Source organism: Chelonia mydas, chromosome 23 (genome assembly GCF_015237465.2).
Source record: "Chelonia mydas isolate rCheMyd1 chromosome 23, rCheMyd1.pri.v2, whole genome shotgun sequence".
Lineage (NCBI taxonomy): Eukaryota > Metazoa > Chordata > Testudines > Cheloniidae > Chelonia > Chelonia mydas.
The window spans coordinates 8,617,805-8,637,842 of NC_051263.2; the positions used below are offsets into that span (position 1 = coordinate 8,617,805).

A 20,038-nucleotide genomic window follows, 5' to 3' on the forward strand; every position below is an offset into this window, starting at 1 on the left:
TGCTCCTGATATCTCGGACAAAACATCCCTATTCCTTGTTCTGTCAAACCACCTCATCTTGTACGAGTTTGGGATGTAGCTGTACTAGCTGGAATATATTTACTTAAATAGCACGTGCTTAGTACACTAGCACCAACTTTGCCAAGTTCATGTACTGGACAGTGAACTTGTAAGCATCTGCTTTCCTACATGGTCTGAAGTTGGTTCATGGCCTCTAATCCTGCACCAGGCCCAGTGCTCCAGGCTCTCTCTCTCTTTCTACTACAGTTGGCAGTGAAAGTAATGGTCTTGTACGCTCACAGCCCATAGGACCAGTGTCATAAATATACAGCAGGTATATGATGGTGCACACCTCTCATGAGTGCCTCTTGTCGGTCAGTGCAACCTGCACTCTCAGCTCATGGTGTCCCCTGCTAGCTGTTGCCCTCGTCAGGTGATGCCTCAGCCCTCCAGCTGAGTCACACACAGTCTAAACACATGAAGGAATCCCTTCCAGGGTAATAGGTCCAACAGGGCCTGTCTCTGTGCCCTTGTTACTATCTTTAGCCCTGTCTCGGGGCTCCGTCCTCAGCCCCTTCTGGGCTAGCTTTAAGTTCGTGTCTGCCCTGGTATAGAGCCGTGCCCCCAGGGCTTCCTCCCTGGAGACTCTTTAAGTCCCGCCCTTCATTTGGGCGTCTAAACAAGCCTTATCTCTTTCCTGGGGCTTAGGCCACCCTGCCAGTGGCCAGGGGGGTGGGGGAACTTGGGCCCACCCACTAATCCAGGTCCTGACCCAGGGTCCTACAATTAGCAGCCAAGTGCTGCTTCCTGTAATAGCTGCTGCTGCTATTCCCTGGGCCACTTCCTGTGTAGCCCCTTCCTCTTCACTCTTACTCAGGGCTGAAGATCTCGACTCCTCTCCTTCCTCACCCTTCTGGTCCCAGCCAGCAACTGACCTGCTCAGGCCCAGCAGCTGCTTTTAACAGAGCCTGCTGCGTTCTGGCTGCTTCCCTGAAGCCTTTCTAGGCAAGTCTGGAGAGCCCACCTTCACTGCCTCTTTCCTGGAGTGGGGTATGGTAGCTGTACTGTCATTGATATATGCACAGAAGTGCTGGAAGCACCAAAACTGTTTCCAACAGGTTCCCAAATTGCAGCACCAGGTTGAGCACGGTAGCCACAGCATGTCACTGTGGCTTGCTGTTAAAGTGCTCTTCCAAAGCCTCCCCAAGCCGTATACCTCCTCGTTCAGCTCCGTCCAACAGCCCTTATGTCTGTCCGTTCAAACTCAGCAGGCAGCCGCCCCACCTCCACCCTTGTGGCAAGTTCTCCCCCTTTGCCTCACAAATATTATGCAGGATGCAGCAGGCAATTATAACCATTGGCATGTTTTGACATTCTTTGGTGAACCAGAATGTACATACCAGAATCAGGAGATTCCTGTAATCCCTCTGTACCCCCTTGTCAGTCGGTATTATGAGGTTCTTGGGTCCACCATCTAGTAATGGATCAATACCATTGTTAGGATGCTTTTGGTTCCTAATATACTTTAAAAAAACCTCTTTCATATGGTCCTTAAGGACTCTGCTGACCATAGATTTCTCCTTGTGTCCCTTTGCTTCCCTTATCAAATTTCTACGATTCTTAGCTTCTGATTTTTTTTATTACTATCAACTTCTCCATTCTTGCATTTGTTATTTTTAATTTTTATAGCTGGTTTCACTTCCCTCTAAACCAGGTCAAAATTTTAACCAATATGGCCTTCTCCTTCAATTGTGGCTTTTAGGGTCTCTAGTTAAGTGTTCTTAAACAATTACCAATTACCATTCACATTTTTCTGATTAAATTGTTCCTCCCAGCTGATTTGGCTCATAACTGTTTTCAGCTTTGTGAAATTGGTCCTTTTAAAGCACCTAGTATCTATATCACTGTTCTGGTCTTTATTCCGTTTGCACGTTATAAATGTGATCCAGTCATGATCACTTATAACTAAATTACCATTAATTTTTAGCTCTATAATCAGTTCCTCTTTATCTGTCAAGAGAAGATCTAACAGAATCCCCCATGCTGGAAGCAATACTTCTTGAATTAGGAAATTGTCATCTATAATATTTAGAAATTCTAAGGATGTTTTAGTACTGGCAGCATGAGACGTCCAGCATGTGTCACTCAAATTGAAGTCCCCTATGATCACTCAACCTTTTTTCCCTACACATTACTGATAGGCATGCAAGGAGCTGGTCATCCTGTTGCCTAGTGTGATTTGGTGCTCTGTAGAAGACAGCAACTAATCCCCCATCTTGCGCTTTATCTGTTAGGACATGGATCCACAAGCATTCAAGATCATTTTCTTGGGAGTTATCAGTGCCTTGGAAACAAGTAATACCATTTTTGATATACAGTGCCCCCACTTGCATATTTTATCCTTTCTAAATAGGTTATAACCATTGATTTTAACATTCCAATCATGGGACTCATCTCAGCAGGTTTCAGTAATACCAGCCAGATCCAATCGATGCTAATAAATGAGCAATTCCAATTCTTCTTGTTTCTTACCCAAATTTGTTTGTGACAAACGGCCACTGTTCCCAAGTCTCACAACTCCAGTTAATTCCAGACATCCCCCCTCTGGACAGAGATCGCCCATGATGAATGGTGGGAGGAAAGGAGCTTTCTTCATAAAGTCAGAGGAGGAGAGGGCCAAACCAGGTATCCAAATTTAACGGTGTAGTCTCGACTGCAGTTCCCTTTGTGACAAAGTGGGAACATTTTTAATGTTTTCTCTGAATACTGTGTGGGTGCCTCAGTTTCCCCTATGCAGTTCTTAAGTATGTAGGTGGTGGGATAAGCTGTGTAATTGTTGCAGAGCCTTAGAGGGCCAGTGTGATGCTGTCTGCACAGAGAATGGCCGACACCCTGTCTCCTGGCAACTGATGACCTGGGCCCCTCCTCTGCAAAGGTGCCAACTGAAGGTGCTGGAGAACAAAGAGGTCAGGTGGTCTCCTGGCCCGGGGAAAGAGACAAAGGCAAGAGGAGGGGCTGGAGAGTTCAGTTTTGGAGCTGGCTGGGGAGAGAGAGGGAGGCTCAGACCTGGGGTCTGGCCTCCCTTCCCCCAAGATGGATCTGACTTAGGGGTCCTGTTTCCTGTACCTACAAGCTCTGTTTTGGACTGTGTTCCTGTCGACTAATAAACCTTCTGTTTTACTGGCTGGCTGAGAGTCACGTCTGACTGTGGAGTTGGGGGGCAGGGCCCACAGGCTTCCCCAGGAGCCCCGCCTATGCGGACTTGCTGTGGGAAGCACATGGTGTGGAAGGGGATGTCCCCTAATGGAGACATTTCTATCTCCTGACTCAAGGTCAGAGGAGGGGAATTCTTTGTGCTCTCAGCACTCTATGCTTCCACTTGCACAACCAGAATTTCTACCTAAACTCCAGCTAATTATTTCCTTTGAGTGTTGTCAGGTGTTTGTCATACAATTCCCCAGAGGGAAAACAAAGAAGGTGTAATTGTAATTAAAAGACGCCAGCTTGAGACTATGTATAAATTCAGAAGCGCAGCAGAAACATGAAAGGAACCATAAGTGTGGCCAGAGGAGAAAGACTGAAGAGAAGGAAAGCTCACTGGATGTATTCAGAGGCAGAGAGACACCTGACACCAAAGTCTAAGGTAGGCGCACACAGCAGCTACTCCGTCAAGGAGTCCCTGCTAATTTTATAATACATTATTTGGAGAATGGGAGAGGATTGAGTGAGAGACACAAAACTCTGCTCAATGGGCCAGGAAAGATTTCTTGATGTTTCCCATCCCCGAGCTTCTCCTGGGGACCTTCTGGCCACCCATAAGGATCTACTTGAGGAACCAAGCATAGGTAGTTTCTAAATTATCCCACAATGACTTTAGTTTGTTTGCAGTGTCTTAAGTTATTGTAGTATCTCCCTGCTGAACAGGAGAATCATGAGACTCTGTTCATTCATGTTTGTGAAATGTTTTCAGAGCCTGGGATGGAAGAAGCTAAAGATATGGAGGCCTAGATACCTTAGGGTTGCAAAAATCAGGCCCTATCTCCCAGAGGCTACTGCAGCCGTACTGGGAGACTTAGGGTGCTAACAGTCTGGCAGCGCAGTGTTGCTCCTGGAAGCAGCCAGCACCGTCCCTGTGGCTCCTGGGGGGTGGGGGCAGGTGGTCTCCGCGCGCTGCCCCCGCCCCGAGTGCTGACTCCGCAGTTCCCATTGGCCTGCATCCAAACTCCCTCCCACACCCCAACTCCCTGCCCCAGGCTCAGCCCGGAGCCACCTTCTACACTCCAAACTCCTCAGTCCCAGCCCGGAGCCCGCACGCTCTCCCGCACCTCAACCCTGGTGAAAGTGAGTGAGGGTTGGGGAGAGAAAGTGATGGAAGAAGGGGGTTGGAGTAAACGGAGGCGAGGCCTTGGAGAAGGGGCGAGGCCTTGGGGGTAGGGCGAGGCAACGGTGTTTGGGTTTGTGCCATTAGACAGTCAGCAACCCTGGATACCATTGTGAATGGTCGCCTACAAATACCAGAGAGAGACAAGAGCAAATGTTATTTTCCGGTGCCAGAATCCAAACCCCAGTCACCTGCTGGGTGGTAGCAGCGCTTTGGAGAGTCACGATGGAAGCGTTTTCTGTTCAGCTTCCTTGGTTGGCAGTTTTGTGGAAGTTGTTTGCTTATTTGCACTTGGAAATTTGATGTTTAGTGTTTTTCTGGCATTTTCTTTTCTGAAGATGCTGCTTTCTGTCTGACCTTGACAACGAGCAGGTAATGCTTTCCTGGAATGTATGCCACGGCAAACTCACGTCTGATTAGAGGAATACTTGAAATACACAAGTGCTTAACAACTGGGGGAGTGGCAGGAGAAAGGGGGCTTCTTGGTAACAGGTCAATCAACAGAATTAGTTTAGCATCTCTGGTTTTCCCGATTTCAGCCCAGTTGAACAGTGCGTGTGAACCTACTCCCAGGTCAGACTGAGACAACAGGAAACTGGTCAGAGAAGGTTTCAGGGTGCTGATGCAATTCACACACAACACATGGGTGGAGGCTACAAGAAGGAATGTGTCACAGCAATCTGATCAGCAAAGCACCACAGCCCATTTGTCTGGTTTTAAGATGTACAGTCTTGTTTTAGAATAGTTGTCACCTGACCAGTACTTATAAAACCAGATGTGGTTATTACACACAGAGAAGGTCATTTTGTGGAAGGCACCACATGCTCCCAATAACTTGACCCTGCACACATGAACAGAGGTGGTGGGGTCATGCAGGCGGAAGAAGCAGTATAAAGGGGATGTCCCGGGGATGCATAAGTGGACACGCCAAATCCAGCAGAGCAACAAACCTGCATGCCCAGTCCTGTCAGTGTCCCACAGTTCAGCCCTATTAGTGTGTCCCACAGCTCAGAGCCCCCCAGCACCACTGTCCCTGTCAGTGTGTCCCACAGCTCAGAGCCCCCCAGCACCGCTGTCCCTGTCAGTGTGTCCCACGGCTCAGAGCCCCCCGCAGTACCGCCGGCCCTGTCAGTGTGTCCCACACCTCAGCCTCCCGAAGCGACTCTTGCCCTGTCCATATTTCACCCCCACAGTGCAGCACCCCCACAATCAGCCCAATATGTTCAGTGATATTCCTCCTACAGCTCCGAGCCACCAATTATCCTCCTGTTTCTATATCCCTGACACAATCACACAGGAGAAATGCCAATGTGTGGGTGGCTGTCGCCTCTATGGAACATTCAGTGTGGGGGTTGAGGAGTGGGTCTTAGTGGTGGGTATCCAGCAGATCTAGGATCTGAAGGTGCCGAGATCCAGAGCTCAGGATTGGCAATCATCTATCGTTAAAGTTAGAGCTCAATTTGAATATCCGGGTGTCAGGAAACAGGGTGTTGGCCATTCTCTGTGTCCAGACCCCTGCACACACCTGCCCTCTAGGGCTCTGCAATGATCATACACCCTTATCCCACCACCTAGATACTTAAGAACTGCATAGGGGAAACTGAGGCACCCCCACACTATTCTGAGAAAACATTAAGAACAGTCCCACTTCGTCACATCTCTCCCCCCTTCGAGACCGAACTGAGCGAGGTCACTTTAGCCAGTGACCTGGGGAAGTTCGACCCCACCAACATTTCCATGGATGCCCCAACATCTCTCCCATTCCTTAGCATCGGCTTGTATCAGCCCCGCACCCAGCCCTGTGTCTGAGGTGTCGGAGAACACTCTAAAGGCCTTGGCAAAGTCTGGGTTTACCAGATTTACCAGGCCCTGGATTAGAGCCTCCTTCAATGTACAGAGAGCCCCCTGGCACTGCTTGGTCCAGACCAGCTCGTCTGGCTTCCCCTTCTTACATAGCTCAGTGATGGGGGCAGCTAGGGAGCTCCAGTGGGGTACAAACCTCCGGTAGTACCCTGCCATCTCAGGTTCACTTTTACAAGCTGTACTCTCAAAGTTCTGTTGTCCTTCCCTTACCAACCTCTGCTTCCACAAGGAACTAGATGTTAAATTCACTGAGAGACTACAAGTCCTATCCAAAGTGTCTAGAGATGAGAGCAGACCTGCCATCCCCTGCATTCTCTAGAGATTAACTACCCAGCTGTTCTGCTCTGCAGACTCAGCTACCCAGTCTTCCCTCTCGCTGGCTGGGCTGGGGGTCACAGCTCCGCTGAGCCCTGTCCCTGGTTGCTCCATCCTTGCCGTGGACTCACTTCCCAGCAGCGCCTCTGGACCAGGGAAACCTGGTTGGCAGCCGACCTGCCCTGCCTGTGTCTCCCCCCATGCTCAGCGCTGCCCTTGCTGTCCCAGTGGAGGAAAGCAGCGAGCTGCATCAGAGCCAGCGTGAGCCCCCTCTCCGGTGTGCAAGGGAGCAGGGAGCATCTCTCTGTCCCACCCAGCCCCAGGGGGCTGGTTACAGGCAGGCAGGTATCCTGAGCCTAGCAGCTCCTCCCTCATGCCAGCCAGGTTATTTGCATTTTCACTGACAATTTCCATCTTAGCCAATTGGTTCCCTGGATTCAAATTCAAATCCTTGGCTGTTACAGGAGCAGGGTCTGGATCCGATCCCAAACAGTCACCCCCCAACAGGGTCTCACAGCTAATACCCTGGAGAACCCCAACGACCAGCAAGCCCAACCCCTCCTATGTCTGCACAGGGATCTGGGCCATAGGCAGGGCAAGGGGTTTCATCCCTGGGACCTTCACCCAGGTCACAGAGCCCCTCAGCATCTGGTGGGGCTGCACCACCCAGGGCCTGACAACGGTTCTCTCTGTCCCAGGATCTCGCCACCCCAGAAATGTCTCCCCATTGACCGTCACTTTCCGCTCCCACTGGAGGTCCGAGGGGCCTGACCCCAGGAAACTCCACACAGACATATAGGTTGGGGTCAGGAGTGGGAGCTATCCACCTCCCCACCCATCTGGCTGACGGAGTCTATGGCCTTGGGACCCAGCAAGGGAGCTAGACACCGGGGCTTTTCCGCAGGGTCCCCCTGGTTCAGGGTCCAGCCTGCTCAAAGGCAGTGAGGTGGGCATCCACACACACCCCCTCCTTAACCAGGGGCAGCAATTTAGTCTCGAGGTTCCCTGCGGAACTGGCACCCCAGGGGTCTATCCCCACTCACCCCGGGGAGGTCCCCTAGGCCGCTCTGCTCCACCACCGCCAGTTCATGCTGCTGCTGCTTCTGCAGCTCTTTCTCGGGCTCTCGCTGTCTCTCACAGTCCTCTTGCTCTCTTGGGCTCAGCTCCAATCCCGTCCGTCTTCGATCCCCCGATGGGGAACCCGATCGTGAAGACCCTCATCTGGTCGGGGACAGGAGTCTTGGGGATGCCTGGCTACCACTCCAGCTGCTCCCAGATCCTGCTGTAGCCCCATTTGGGTCAGGAATCTGTTCCTTAGAGTGGTCATCCTCCTCCAGCTGCACGATGAACTCTGCTTTGGTGAACTTTCCAATGCGCAACCCTCTCTTTTTGCACAGGGTTACAATGTCCTTCTTAAGGAGATGGTGACAGGCCATCACTCCGCTGTTCCCAAGTTGTTGTGGACTCACAGGCCTGTGTGCTCTCAGCTCCCCACGGTTTCCAGGGAGAACCCCTAGTGTGCCAGCCCTTCTCGAGGTCATCACCTCTTTGCCAGGGTCGAGCTGCAGACTCCTCCGCCCCTGGGACCGCTTGCTGCAATCCTTAGGGGAACTCTGTTACTGCAAAAGTCCTTCTCTCTCCCAGGGCCAAGCCACAGGCTCTTCCGCCCCTGAGACTGCTCACCGCAGTCCCCAGGGGGACCCCATTACTGCACAGTCCTTCTCGCTGGTCACACACTCCCAGGGGTTAACCGCCCCCCGAAACTGCTCCTCTCTGAGCCTTCAGCATGCCTGGTCCTTGTCAATCCCCTTTCGTTTTACTGCTCCCCAGTCACTTACTGCAGGAAGCGCCATCCACGGGGTGCAGTACATCCCACCGCTGCCACCAGTTGTCAGGAAACAGGGTGTCGGCCATTCTCTGTGTTCAGACCGCTGCACACACCTGCCCTCTAGGGCTCTGCAACAATCATACACCCTGATCCCACCACCTAGATACTTAAGAACTGCATAGGGGAAACTGAGGCATGCCCACAATATTCAGAGAAAACATTAAGAACAGTCCCACTTCGTCACACTGGGTATTTAGAGTCAACTCTGATTCTGGGCCCAAACTCTGTGGCTTTATGCAAAGAGCAAATGGAAACATAAAGGCCAAAGTGCAGCACATTACAGGCCTCCTAGCTGAGGAGTATAGGAAAAGTAGACATATGGTGCAGAAACTGAGAATGCCTACACGTGAAGGTAACATTATAAGGAGGTACAGGCCTTTGGTAATTGCCAGGACGCTTTTGGCCCATGTATACAACGCAGAAGGTTTGTTTTAAAAATATTTTTACACCTAGTGAAGAATAATTTCTAATTCCAAAACATGAGAGAACCAACATGGGGTGAGGCTGACCTGATTTTACAACACAGTAGATGTGAGGATGGGAGGGACTTTGGGGCTGGCAATCATAAACTCGTCACATTTGTGCTTCAAAGAACAGTTCCAGAATCAGTGGGCAGGACTAGACATAGATTCATACATTCAGTTATTATAAGGCCAGAAGGGACCATTGTGATAGGGGGTTGGACTAGATGACCTCCTGAGGTCCCTTCCAACCTGGATATTCTATGATTCTATGATCATCTAGTCTGACCCAATGTTCCCTCTAATTTTTTACATCCATGTGCGGAATTAATTTTGTTATGCGCATCAATATGGAGGTGGTGTGGTGGGGGTGGGGCCGAGGGGTTCAGAGTGTGGGAGGGGGCTCAGGGCTGTGGCAGAGGGTTGCAGTGTGTTGGGGGGGTTAGGGCTCTGGCTGGGGGTGCAGACTCTGGGGTGGGGCTGGGGATGAGGGGTTCAGAGTGCAGACTGCCCTGGGGTTGCAGTGGGGAGAGAGGACTCCCCTCAGCCCTCTCCCCGGCTGTGGTAGCTCTGGGGCCGGGGCCTGAGCCGGGGGGAGAGGCGCCTCTCCCCACTGCGCACCTGTGCGGCCCTCGATAGCCTGCTGCGTGGTCGTGCAGCTTAGAGGGAATTTAGGTCTGACCACCTGTATGACGGAGTCCACAGGACTTCCGTGAATCAAACTCTGTTTGAACTAGAACATATTTTGGGTCCAAGCTGTGGATTTCACAGCTAGATACCGATTTGATCTTGAATCTGTACAGATTTCCAGGATTGTTCAGGTCAAGGGTTATGAGTCAAAGCCATGACAGATATGGCCTCGGTTGTGAGGTTTGGTTCTGAATCCCAATCAGAATATAGTCTTTCCCAAATTGGAAGGGTTAGATGCTGTGTACTGCATCCAGCCCATCTCTAATTAGGAGACTACCGCTTAAGTTGATGTAACTTATGTCACTCAGGGGTGTGAAAACAACACCCCTCTTAGTGATGTAAATTACATCTACTTAAAGCCGGGTGTCCACACCACACTGTGATGGTGGGAGACCCTCTCCCACCAACGTAGCTTCTGCTTCTCACACTCTCCCATTGGCACAACACGTCCTCACTAGATGCACTGTGGCTGCACCAATGTAGCCTGATAGTGTAGACTTGCCCCAAACCTGAACTCATACATGCAAGCCATCCCCCGAGGGTGGCCACAGGGGCTTCTCCAGAGCTGTTTACAATTCCAGGGACAAGCAACCCTGCCGCTTGTCATTCCTGTAGGAGCTGTAGTAACCCTCCCCCAGGGCGCAGAACACAATCATACTGAAACTATTCATAAATGTCACACAATGGTCCCCACAGACAGTGCACTGTCACTGTATTATTATTATATATTATTAATTCTTACAGTAATACATAGGAGCCCCAGATGTCGACCAGACCCCACGGCCTTAGGCATGGTCCAAAACACCGAACCAAAAGATGATTCCTGCTCTATGAGCAGCTAAGAATAAGACAAGAGACAACAGCTGGAGACAGACAGAGAGAGGGGGGAGCACAAGGAAAAATGACAGGTTTCAGAGTAACAGCCGTGTTAGTCTGTATTCGCAAAAAGAAAAGGAGGACTTGTGGCACCTTAGAGACTAACCAATTTATTTGAGCATGAGCTTTCGTGAGCTACAGCTCACTTCTTCGGATGCATACTGTGGAAATTGCAGAAGACATTATATACACAGACACCATGAAACAATACCTCCTCCCACCCCACTCTCCTGCTGGTAATAGCTTATCTAAAGTGATCATCAAGTTGGGCCATTTCCAGCACAAATCCAGGTTTTCTCACCCTCCGCCCCCCCACAGACAAAAGAAAACCTGGATTTGTGCTGGAAATGGCCCAACTTGATGATCACTTTAGATAAGCTATTACCAGCAGGAGAGTGGGGTGGGAGGAGGTATTGTTTCATGGCGTCTGTGTATATAATGTCTTCTGCAATTTCCACAGTATGCATCCGAAGAAGTGAGCTGTAGCTCACGAAAGCTCATGCTCAAATAAATTGGTTAGTCTCTAAGGTGCCACAAGTCCTCCTTTTCTTTTTAAGGAAAAATGAGACGACACTCGTCAGGAAGAGAAGCCGCAATAGCAGCTGCCTGTTAGCTGCCAACCTGGCTTACACGGCTGTTTGCAGCTGCACCCAGTATGTATCATTTGGAAATGTAATTGCTATGATTTCACCCCTTCCCCCAATCTCTGGGTGTGTCCACACGTCAAGCTGAGGCCGTAATTCCTGGCTCTAGGAGGCAGACCCTCGGTAACTCTGATTGAATTAATGCACTAAAAATACCACGTAGCCACAGCGGTGCAAGCGGCAGGAGGGGCTAGCCACCCAAGTACATACCCATCCAAGACTCTAGCCACGTACTCAGGCGGCCAGCCCCTCCTTTCTGCTCATTCGGCCACGGCTACAGTCTAGTTTCAGCATGCTAGCTTGATCAGAGCAGGTATGTCTCCTCAAGCCAGAAATTACACCCACATCTCGAAGTGAAGATGTACCCAGAATACATGTTACCAGGCCCAACACTGACGCTGGCTAGGCCCCTCCCACCCAACTCAACACACAGTTCTCAATCCCTCCAGAGCCGGCTCTTTCGCCAGTGTGCAGAGCATGGGGCAGTACACACAGCTCACCCAGTCTGAATTCACGTTGCCGGTAGGATTTCGTGAGGAGAGGTATCAAATGCTTTGTTAAAACCTAGTTTTATTCTAGCTACTGCCTTCCCTTCATGCCGTCATACTGTAGTTCCGTCACATTCTAGTTTATATGTAGGGCCCGACCAATTTCACGGCATGAAAAGCATGTCACGGACCGTGCAATCTGATCTCCCCTGCTGCTGGGAGCCCAGGGCTCTTAGTTGCTAGTCTGGACATGCTGGGGAGGGACACGAGTTGCCCTTCCCCTGCATGGCTGCTCTTGGTGAGGAAATCAGACCCACCTCCAGAGGCAGCATAGAAATGAGGGTGGAACACCCTCACTTCTGCGCTGCAGCACGGCTCTGGGCGTCGGTTCGCTCCCCCTCTCCCCGTGGCTCCTGCCGCAGCTCCCAGCGCCAAGGCCTGGGCTTCCTCCCCCAGCAGCTCCTGCCAGGCTGGGGGCTTTTGCTCCCGGCGGCTGCAGCTGGAACAGCCCGGGCTCTGGCCTTCTGCCCCGCTCCACACACACCTTGCGACTCCTGCCATGGCTCCGGGCACCGAGCTCAGGGCTTCCTTCCCCGGTGGCTCCCGGGGCTGGAGGCTTCCACTCCTGCCAGCTGCAGCTGGAACAGCGTGGGCTTAGGGTCTCCCTGCACTCCAGCCAGGGCTTGGGGCAGCCCAGCCTGGGGGCTTCCACCCCCCAACCAAGGCAGCCCAGGCTCTGAGCTTCTGCTCCCTGTCACTCCGGCTGGGGCAGCCGGGGCTTAGGGCACCCCCCACCGCTCCAGCCGGGTCAGCCCGGGATCGGGACTTCTGCGCTCTCCCCCCAACAGCTTCTGCCACTGCTTCGAGCTTCCTCCACCAGTGTCTCCAGCCAGGGGAGCCCGGGCTCAGGACTTCTGCCCGCTGCTGCCCAAGCCGGAGCTCGAGGCAGCCGAGGCTCAGGGCTTCCACACGTGCACACACACCCCAGCCAGGGCTTGGGGCAGTCTGGGCTGAGGCTTCCGCCCTGGGGCTTTTTCTGGGGCTGGGGCACCCATTTTTCCAGGGGGCCCGCCCAGATTGGCCAGGGACCCCTGCCTTCATCTGTCACTGGCCTGGACTAGCAGCTAGGAGCCCCCGGCTGGGGCTCTCCTAGCAGCATAGGGGAGATCCTACTACCCACCTCCACCTCCGGGAACCTACTCTAACTGCAGGAAGCTCAGAGGCTGCTGCCTAGGCAGCACAGAAGTGAGGGTGGCAATCTTGGGACCCCCCCCCCCCCACAACACTTTGCAACACCCCCTCCCCCCCCCCACACACACACGATCCCGTTTTGGGTCGGGACCCCCTAGTTACAACAGGGTGAAATTTCAGATGTAAACATCTGAAACTGTGAAATCGATCAATTAAAAAACCCTCTGGCCATGACTTTGGTGGGGCCCTATTTACATGTTAATCCTGTAATGCTACTTATTGCTCCGTCAGCCCCTCCCAGCTCACAGGCTTTTCCTTTATATATGTGTCCATTACTGATTAGGGACTAAAGGCAGCTATTAAACTAATTGCCAGGATTGTTCTTTTCCCCAGTCCTCTGCCTACCTGGAAAATCTTGTGGACAGATCTCCTGATCTAACACCAATGAGTTGTAATGATGAAGAAAACTGCTGCTTAGAACACGTTGAGGAACCTCCTGGAGTCGAATGTAAAGGCTCGAAGGGGCAGATCAACCTCATGGATCAGGAAACCAACATCAAAGGTACATCAGGATACAGACATGCTGTAATGCCATGTCTCTGTTGTGTTTGGGAAATGGGAGTCCAGGAGAAAGCTGAGTGACTTTACATGCTTTGGCAGTCACATGCAAGAGCCCATCCATTAGCATCAACTTTTCAGTCTCTTTGTTTCTTCTCATTTACTATTTATATGTCTTACCCTCAGTGCCAGAAAAAGCAAAGGCAAAGTTTGCAATCAGGAGAAGATCACAATGCAGGCAGGGGCTTGGGGACAGGATGAGGGCAAAGATGATACGAATGGGTCCTTGCCTGCGTATCTAGGGAGTTTTCCTTTCTTCTTTTTGTAAACTGCTCCAATTCTGGAGGAGTGATTGCGACTCCGCAGTGCAGGTTCCACCGAGGTTTCTGTTTAAAGCTGATTTTTCAAATTGCTCTAAAATCCACATCCATAGGTAGATTGCCTTGAAAATAGCTATGCCACCCTAGAATTTGTGGTGCAGATTTAGGGTCATTTGACCAGGGAGTTCCCAAGATACAGGGCCTCCAAACTCATCATCTTCTAACAACACATTGTGCAGAGGGATTCAGAGACAACAGAGGGGAAGATCCAAACGTATATCGCCGGACTGCCCTTGTGGTGATCTAGTGCCAGCACCAGGCTCAGCTCCAAACAGTCATTATTAAAAGTTACTAGTTGTTTGAGTAACTTCTGCTGAGCAAACCACTTTTGGCTTGGGCTGTGAGCTGGCTCCACACTGAACTCCTCATAGTTACCAGCTTAACAAGCAACCTACAGAATATCCTCTCGCCTTGGGGAAAGTTCACTGGCCTTGGAGACTGTGAGTTTGCTTGTCCTTCTACTGACAACTGTTAGCTGTGAAGTAAACAGAAAGATTCTTTTTATCCAATATGATCTTGTATTCCCAAAGGAAGGCAAGCACCAGTCCCAGATTTTGCAGAGAAGAGATTTTGCAAGGTCAGTTGAGGTAGAGTTAAGACTAGAATCCAGGGATGACAGTCCCTAGACTTTGCCCACTTAGCCACACTGCCTTTTGCAATGCATGGGCTAGATCAGCTAGTCACCTGTGACTGAATATCAAAGTAATGCTTGTGTACAGTGAAGAAGAGAAGGGCTGCAAATATGATTCTTTGGTGAAGGGACTGGATTGGGATACAGAACCCCGGCGTACTGCTGCAGATTATTTATGTGATGTTGGGCAAATCACTTAAACCACAATCTTTCTGAGGTCCGTTTAAAGACACCCACACTGTGGAGCACACTTCAGTTCTGTGCCTGATTCCCCATTTGACCTTATCCAAGTTGTTTAAACTTTCTGTGCTCAGTTTCCCAGCTACAGTCTGTTTTGGCTGACAGTTTAGGAGACAATTTTGGCTGATTCGGCACTAAGAAGCCCTCTGAGGTTTTGTAGAATCATGATCGGTCACCCTCTACTCTGGTCGGAGGGGAGTCTGGGGAGCAGCAGGCCTGGGAGATAATGTATTTTTAGGTTGTAGCCAGGGTAAGAAGCAACAGGAGTTCTGCTATCTCATCCCTTCATTGGGAACCTTGCAGGCTGTAGCTGGGCATGTGAACCTCCTGGGGTTTGCGGGTGTGAACACCTGTGGTTTGTGGGCACTGACAAAACACGGAAGACAGAGTTACAGCCCCAGAGCTGCCAAGTTCTGTGCAGCTCCATGTGCAACATTGTATGCTAATCAGTCAATGAACTAATTTGTACATAACCATAAACTCTGGCTTTATGAAAGCTGTGTGGATTTAGTGCTCATGCAGTCCTGGTGAGTGAAACCCTCGGTTTTTCTACAGGGGAGGAGAAAGGCAAGCTTCCCACACAAATGGCCCTGCCAGTGTGCCCCATCCCTGATCTGGGGGTACTTCCTTTAAGGATCACAAGGTTGATCACTCCCCATGGCCCCAGCAGTTCTTGGCCTCTCTGCTGAGTCTGCAAATTGGTACAGAGCGCAGTGGTGAGTTTGGAGGTGGAACTGAAACCTACCAAACACATCTCATGTAGAGGCCACTAAACATCCATTAAAGGAGAACAACTTTTTATTTGCTCGATGTCGCCCTCTGGATCCCTGATTCTTTACCTCTGACCTCACCCCGCTCCTGTTTTTTCATTTATTGTCCCCCCGTATTCAATTGATGCCTGGGTCCAGCGGTTCCTCCCCCTTAATTGAAGGGGAGAACCTTTAATTTTGGGCGGGCCTACACTCACTCATCCCCAGTACTTCAAATAATACAAACCCTGTAACAGAGCTGCCCTGTCCTCTTCTTAAAGGGACAGCTCCCATTAACCAAAACACAAACACCGCAAATGCAACAATAAAATGAACACTAACACAACATCCAAATTCCCCATTTAATAATACACTTTGTAACATGACGTCATTTTAAGAATTATTCCCAGGCCTTCACAGTAGCTTACAGAGACTTTCATGAGTTATCATCAAGGTTCAAACCACAACTGCACAGCACAGACAGCCTACACCTCTGTGCTAGGTTTCAGAGTAGCAGCCGTGTTAGTCTGTATCCGCAAAAAGAACAGGAGGACTTGTGGCACCTTAGAGGCTAACCAATTTATTTGAGCATGAGCTTTCATGGGCTACAGCTCACTTCATCGGATGCATAGAATGGAACATGTAGTAAGAAGATAGATATATACACATACATACAGAGAACATGAAAAGGTGGAGTAAGAGGCTAATTAGTTAAGATGAGCTATTATCAGCAGGAGAAAAAAAACTTTTGTCGTGATAATCAAGATGGCCCATTTAGACAGTTGACAAGAAGGTGCGAGGATACTTAACATGGGGAAATAGATTCAATGTGTGTAACGACCCAGCCACTCCCAGTCTCTATTCAAACCCAAGTTAATGGTAGCTAGGTTGCATATTAATTCAAGCTTAGTGGGTGAGACAGTCCTGTTGGCTGCAAGGAGCAGTCCAGAGAAAGTGACACCAGGATCGGAGAACTAGCTGTTGGGTACCAGGGTTCTTGGGCTTTGCCTGTGGCAGCAGAATATGGTCCAGTGGTTAGAGACAATATAGTTAAATCTGCCGTAACACCACCCTTCTTTGGGCCGTTTGCAGGAACCGAAGCTAGGATCTCTAGATCGAAAAGCCTGAGCTTTTACCACAAGCCCTTCTAGTGACTGTTTTTAATACTTCTATGCACTGTGCAATCCTTATTGAAAGGGCCTCATTTCCTGGCCGTAAGGAAACCATTTCGTTCTCCGTCTTACAGATAACATAAGTAATAGGTTGGATAGGCAGAACTGCGACTAGAATCCATGTCTCTAAAATGAGAACCCACAATCTTTACTGTCCTGCCTTTCAGGTGAAATGGGCCAAATTATCTCCTTACGTAACCCATGCTAAAACAATGTGTATCTTTGTCCCTCCCTAGTGGCTAGGGGACATGTAGAGGTTTTTGAGTCTGTTTCTGCCATTCCCAATAGCAAAGAGGCAGTGAGGGACTAATGGTTCATGAACCTCTAGAACGGCCGCTCTTGGAACTGTCTCTCCTGTTCCTGTTGGGTCACAGCCTGGGCGTGCTGTCTGCCCAGAAATGGTAGTGACACCTGATGCTGCAGAGACTGGGCATGATGCTGTTTCTGCTGTTCCATCATCCTTTCCGGATGTCACCCACTCTCCCCCTCCTCCTTTGTGCAGAGACATTTTGAACACGAACCCCACCATTGACACCTTATGTGAGCAAGAGCCTTTCTCAACTTCAGCCACCCTGGGTTTGGTTTTATTAATGAAGACATTAATAGCAGGATATCTGTGGGTTCAGCTCTAACCTCCCTCAGCTCACACGCCAGATCCCCTCACTCCAGGGACGCCTCCAAATGGGGTAATAAACCACCTGTTGACTCATCAGGACAGCACTCCGAATCACGCCCTGCTAACAGGATGGGAAACATTGCCAGCCAGCACTGGGGAGCAGAGTAACCATGTATTTGGCCTGGTGATGATATTGGTACGACATTCATCTAGATCAGTGGTTCCCGAACTTGTTCTGCCGCTTGTGCAGGGAAAGCCCCTGCCGGGCTGGGCCGGTTTGCTTACCTGCCGCGTCCGCAGTTTCGGCTGATGGCGGCTCCCAGTGGCTGCGGTTCGCTGCTCCAGGCCCATGGGAGCTGCTGGAAGCGGCGGCCAGTACGTCCCTCAGCCCACGCCACTTCCAGCAGCTCCCATTGGCCTGGAGCAGCAAACCGCAGCCACTGGGAGCCGCGATCGGCCGAACCTGCAGACGCGGCAGGTAAGCAAACCGGCCCGGCCCGGCAGGGGCTTTCCCTGCACGAGTGCCGGAACAAGTTTGGGAACCACTGATCTAGCAGCTGCTCCTAGCCCAGTGGGTAAGCACAACGATTTTCCAGGTAGGCAGAGGACTGGGGAAAAGAACAATCCTGGCAATTAGTTTAATTGCTGCCTTTAGTCCCTAATCAGTAATGGACACATATATAAAGGAAAAGCCTGTGAGCTGGGAGGGGCTGATGGAGCAATAAGTAGCATTACAGGGTTAACATGTAAATAGGGCCCCACCAAAGTCATGGCCAGAGGGTTTTTTAATTGATCGATTTCACAGTTTCAGATGTTTACATCTGAAATTTCACCCTGTTGTAACTAGGGGGTCCCGACCCAAAACAGGATCGTGTGTGTGTGGGTGGGGGTGTGTTGCAGAGTTGTTGTGCGGGGGAGTCCCAAGATTGCCACCCTCACTTCTGTGCTGCCTAGGCAGCAGCCTCTGAGCCTCCTGCAGTTAGAGTAGGTTCCCGGAGGTGGAGGTGGATAGTAGGATCTCCCCTATGCTGCTAGGAGAGCCCCAGCTGGAGGCTCCTAGCTGCTAGTCCAGGCCAGTGACAGATGAAGGCAGGGGTCCCCGGCCAGTCTGGGTGGGCCCCCTGGAAAAATGGGTGCCCCAGCCCCAGAAAAAGCCCCAGGGCGGAAGCCTCAGCCCAGACTGCCCCAAGCCCTGGCTGGGGTGTGTGTGCACATGTGGAAGCCCCGAGCCTGGGCTGCCCCGAGCTCTGGCTTGGGCAGCAGCGGGCAGAAGCCCTGAGCCTGGGCTGCCCTGGCTGGAGACACTGGTGGAGGAAGCCCGGAGCAGTGGCAGAAGCTCTTGCGGCAAGAAGGCAGAAGTCTTCTGCTCCAGCCGGGTCAGCCCAGTTCTCAGGCTCTAGATCCAATGTGCCAGCCTTGGATCTGACAATCTATCAGAGCACTTTCCTTCTCCCCAAGTGACACCTGGTCAGTGGGTTTGCTCAAGTGTAGTCTGTTCAGATTTAGTGCCCAAGTCTCTTGATGACGCACAAGGAGAAGAATCCCACTGTCTCCTTTTTAGCTGTGTTTGCTTGGAGATGCTGACTGGTAAAAACAATAAAGAAGTATGAGTTACTGAAGTGTGCAGCTCTGACTGATAACCACAAGGGGCCAGATTCTCAGTAACAAAGCAAAGCGTCCAGGAAACATTTGGATCTGCCCACCTGAGAATTCTCCAGGCATGAGGGAGCTCTCAGCAGGCAAGCAGCCAGCATAGCCTGTCACTGAGCCACCCCTCTTGGGCACAGAGTGAAGAGGGTGCATGGCCAGGGCTGTGCTTCCCTGCAGTTATTCTCAGCTTCTATATGGTCGCACAGGGACTATAGCCAGCTGGCATTGATTGGAGCAGCCCCCAGGCTGCTTTAACCTACATCAGGGCGCAGGGTAGTATACTCACTTCTGTGCCAAACAGGAACAGAAAATGCAGCCCAAGGAGCAGATCAGCTAAGAAGGGGCCATTTAAGAGAGTCACTCTTTAGAGTGGAACTGCATATTAAAACAACACAGATTTCTTCTCCCACATTCATGGGAGAATTCTGGCAGATACACAACAGATGCCTAACTCATATAGTTTCTGTAGGTTGTATAAAAGAATCAAAGGTCTGTTCAAAGTCCTTTCCCTATCTGTGGTGAGTGGCAATCAAGATCAAGGTGTTCATTACAACTGATGTTCATTTATAGACTTTCATAACCTCAGTAAATGCTGTGCAAACAAAGATCTCTGTACCCAGCCTGTCTGCCTATGCAGGGATCAGCTCCAAAGTTCACTCTATCCCAGAAAGCAAACAAGGCTCCCAGAGAACAACACACCTGCTAATTCATAGCTCTGAGGCCCAGGGCACTAGCATAGCTTCTGGATTTAAGCAAACTCTGCAGAGCTCTGCATTGCCTGTGTGTGGCCTGGTGGGGAGGATTCCCCCCACAGGGCCAGATTCTCTTCTGCATCCAGCTTATATTGGGTACAGCAGCAGTGGGAGCGGTCAGGGAGTCCAGGTCCAGGCCCATTTTAGTGCAGCCCACTGGTCGTGGCTCCCTAGGGACTTTACACCATGTGGGGATTGCCCGGGCACTTTGTGCTCCTGCCACTCTCCCTGCCTGCCCCTCCTGGCTACTGACATGCCTTCTGCACTGGGGGGTTCCAGGGAGGGAGGCGTAGGAGACAGCTGTCCCAGCTGAGGAATTACTGAAGGCTTCTGCTCCCATCGCGCTGCTTGGGCACTGAGAATGGGCCCCTTGGCTGGTTAGCAGGTGCTGAGCTGAGGATCCTGAAGGATGAGCTAAAAACATTTGTTGCTCCGAAGAAAGAGTAAAATGTGTCCCTGGAAAAAGATTTGCTGCGTGGAGCTTCTGATGCTA

General features: G+C 50.9%; 1 protein-coding gene across 1 annotated transcript in view; it reads left to right on the top strand.

Annotated features, from left to right (window-relative positions):
• The first annotated feature begins 3,424 nt into the window (after window positions 1–3,424).
• The window catches only part of NKPD1 (NTPase KAP family P-loop domain containing 1), a 30,438-nt gene continuing 13,824 nt past the window's right edge, over window positions 3,425–20,038 (top strand). Inside the window, exons 1-2 of the mRNA XM_027832090.3 lie at window positions 3,425–3,643; window positions 13,191–13,359. Coding sequence (XP_027687891.2) covers window positions 3,542–3,643; window positions 13,191–13,359 — 271 coding nt within the window. The 5' untranslated portion in view covers window positions 3,425–3,541. The remainder of the gene's footprint in view (window positions 3,644–13,190; window positions 13,360–20,038) is intronic.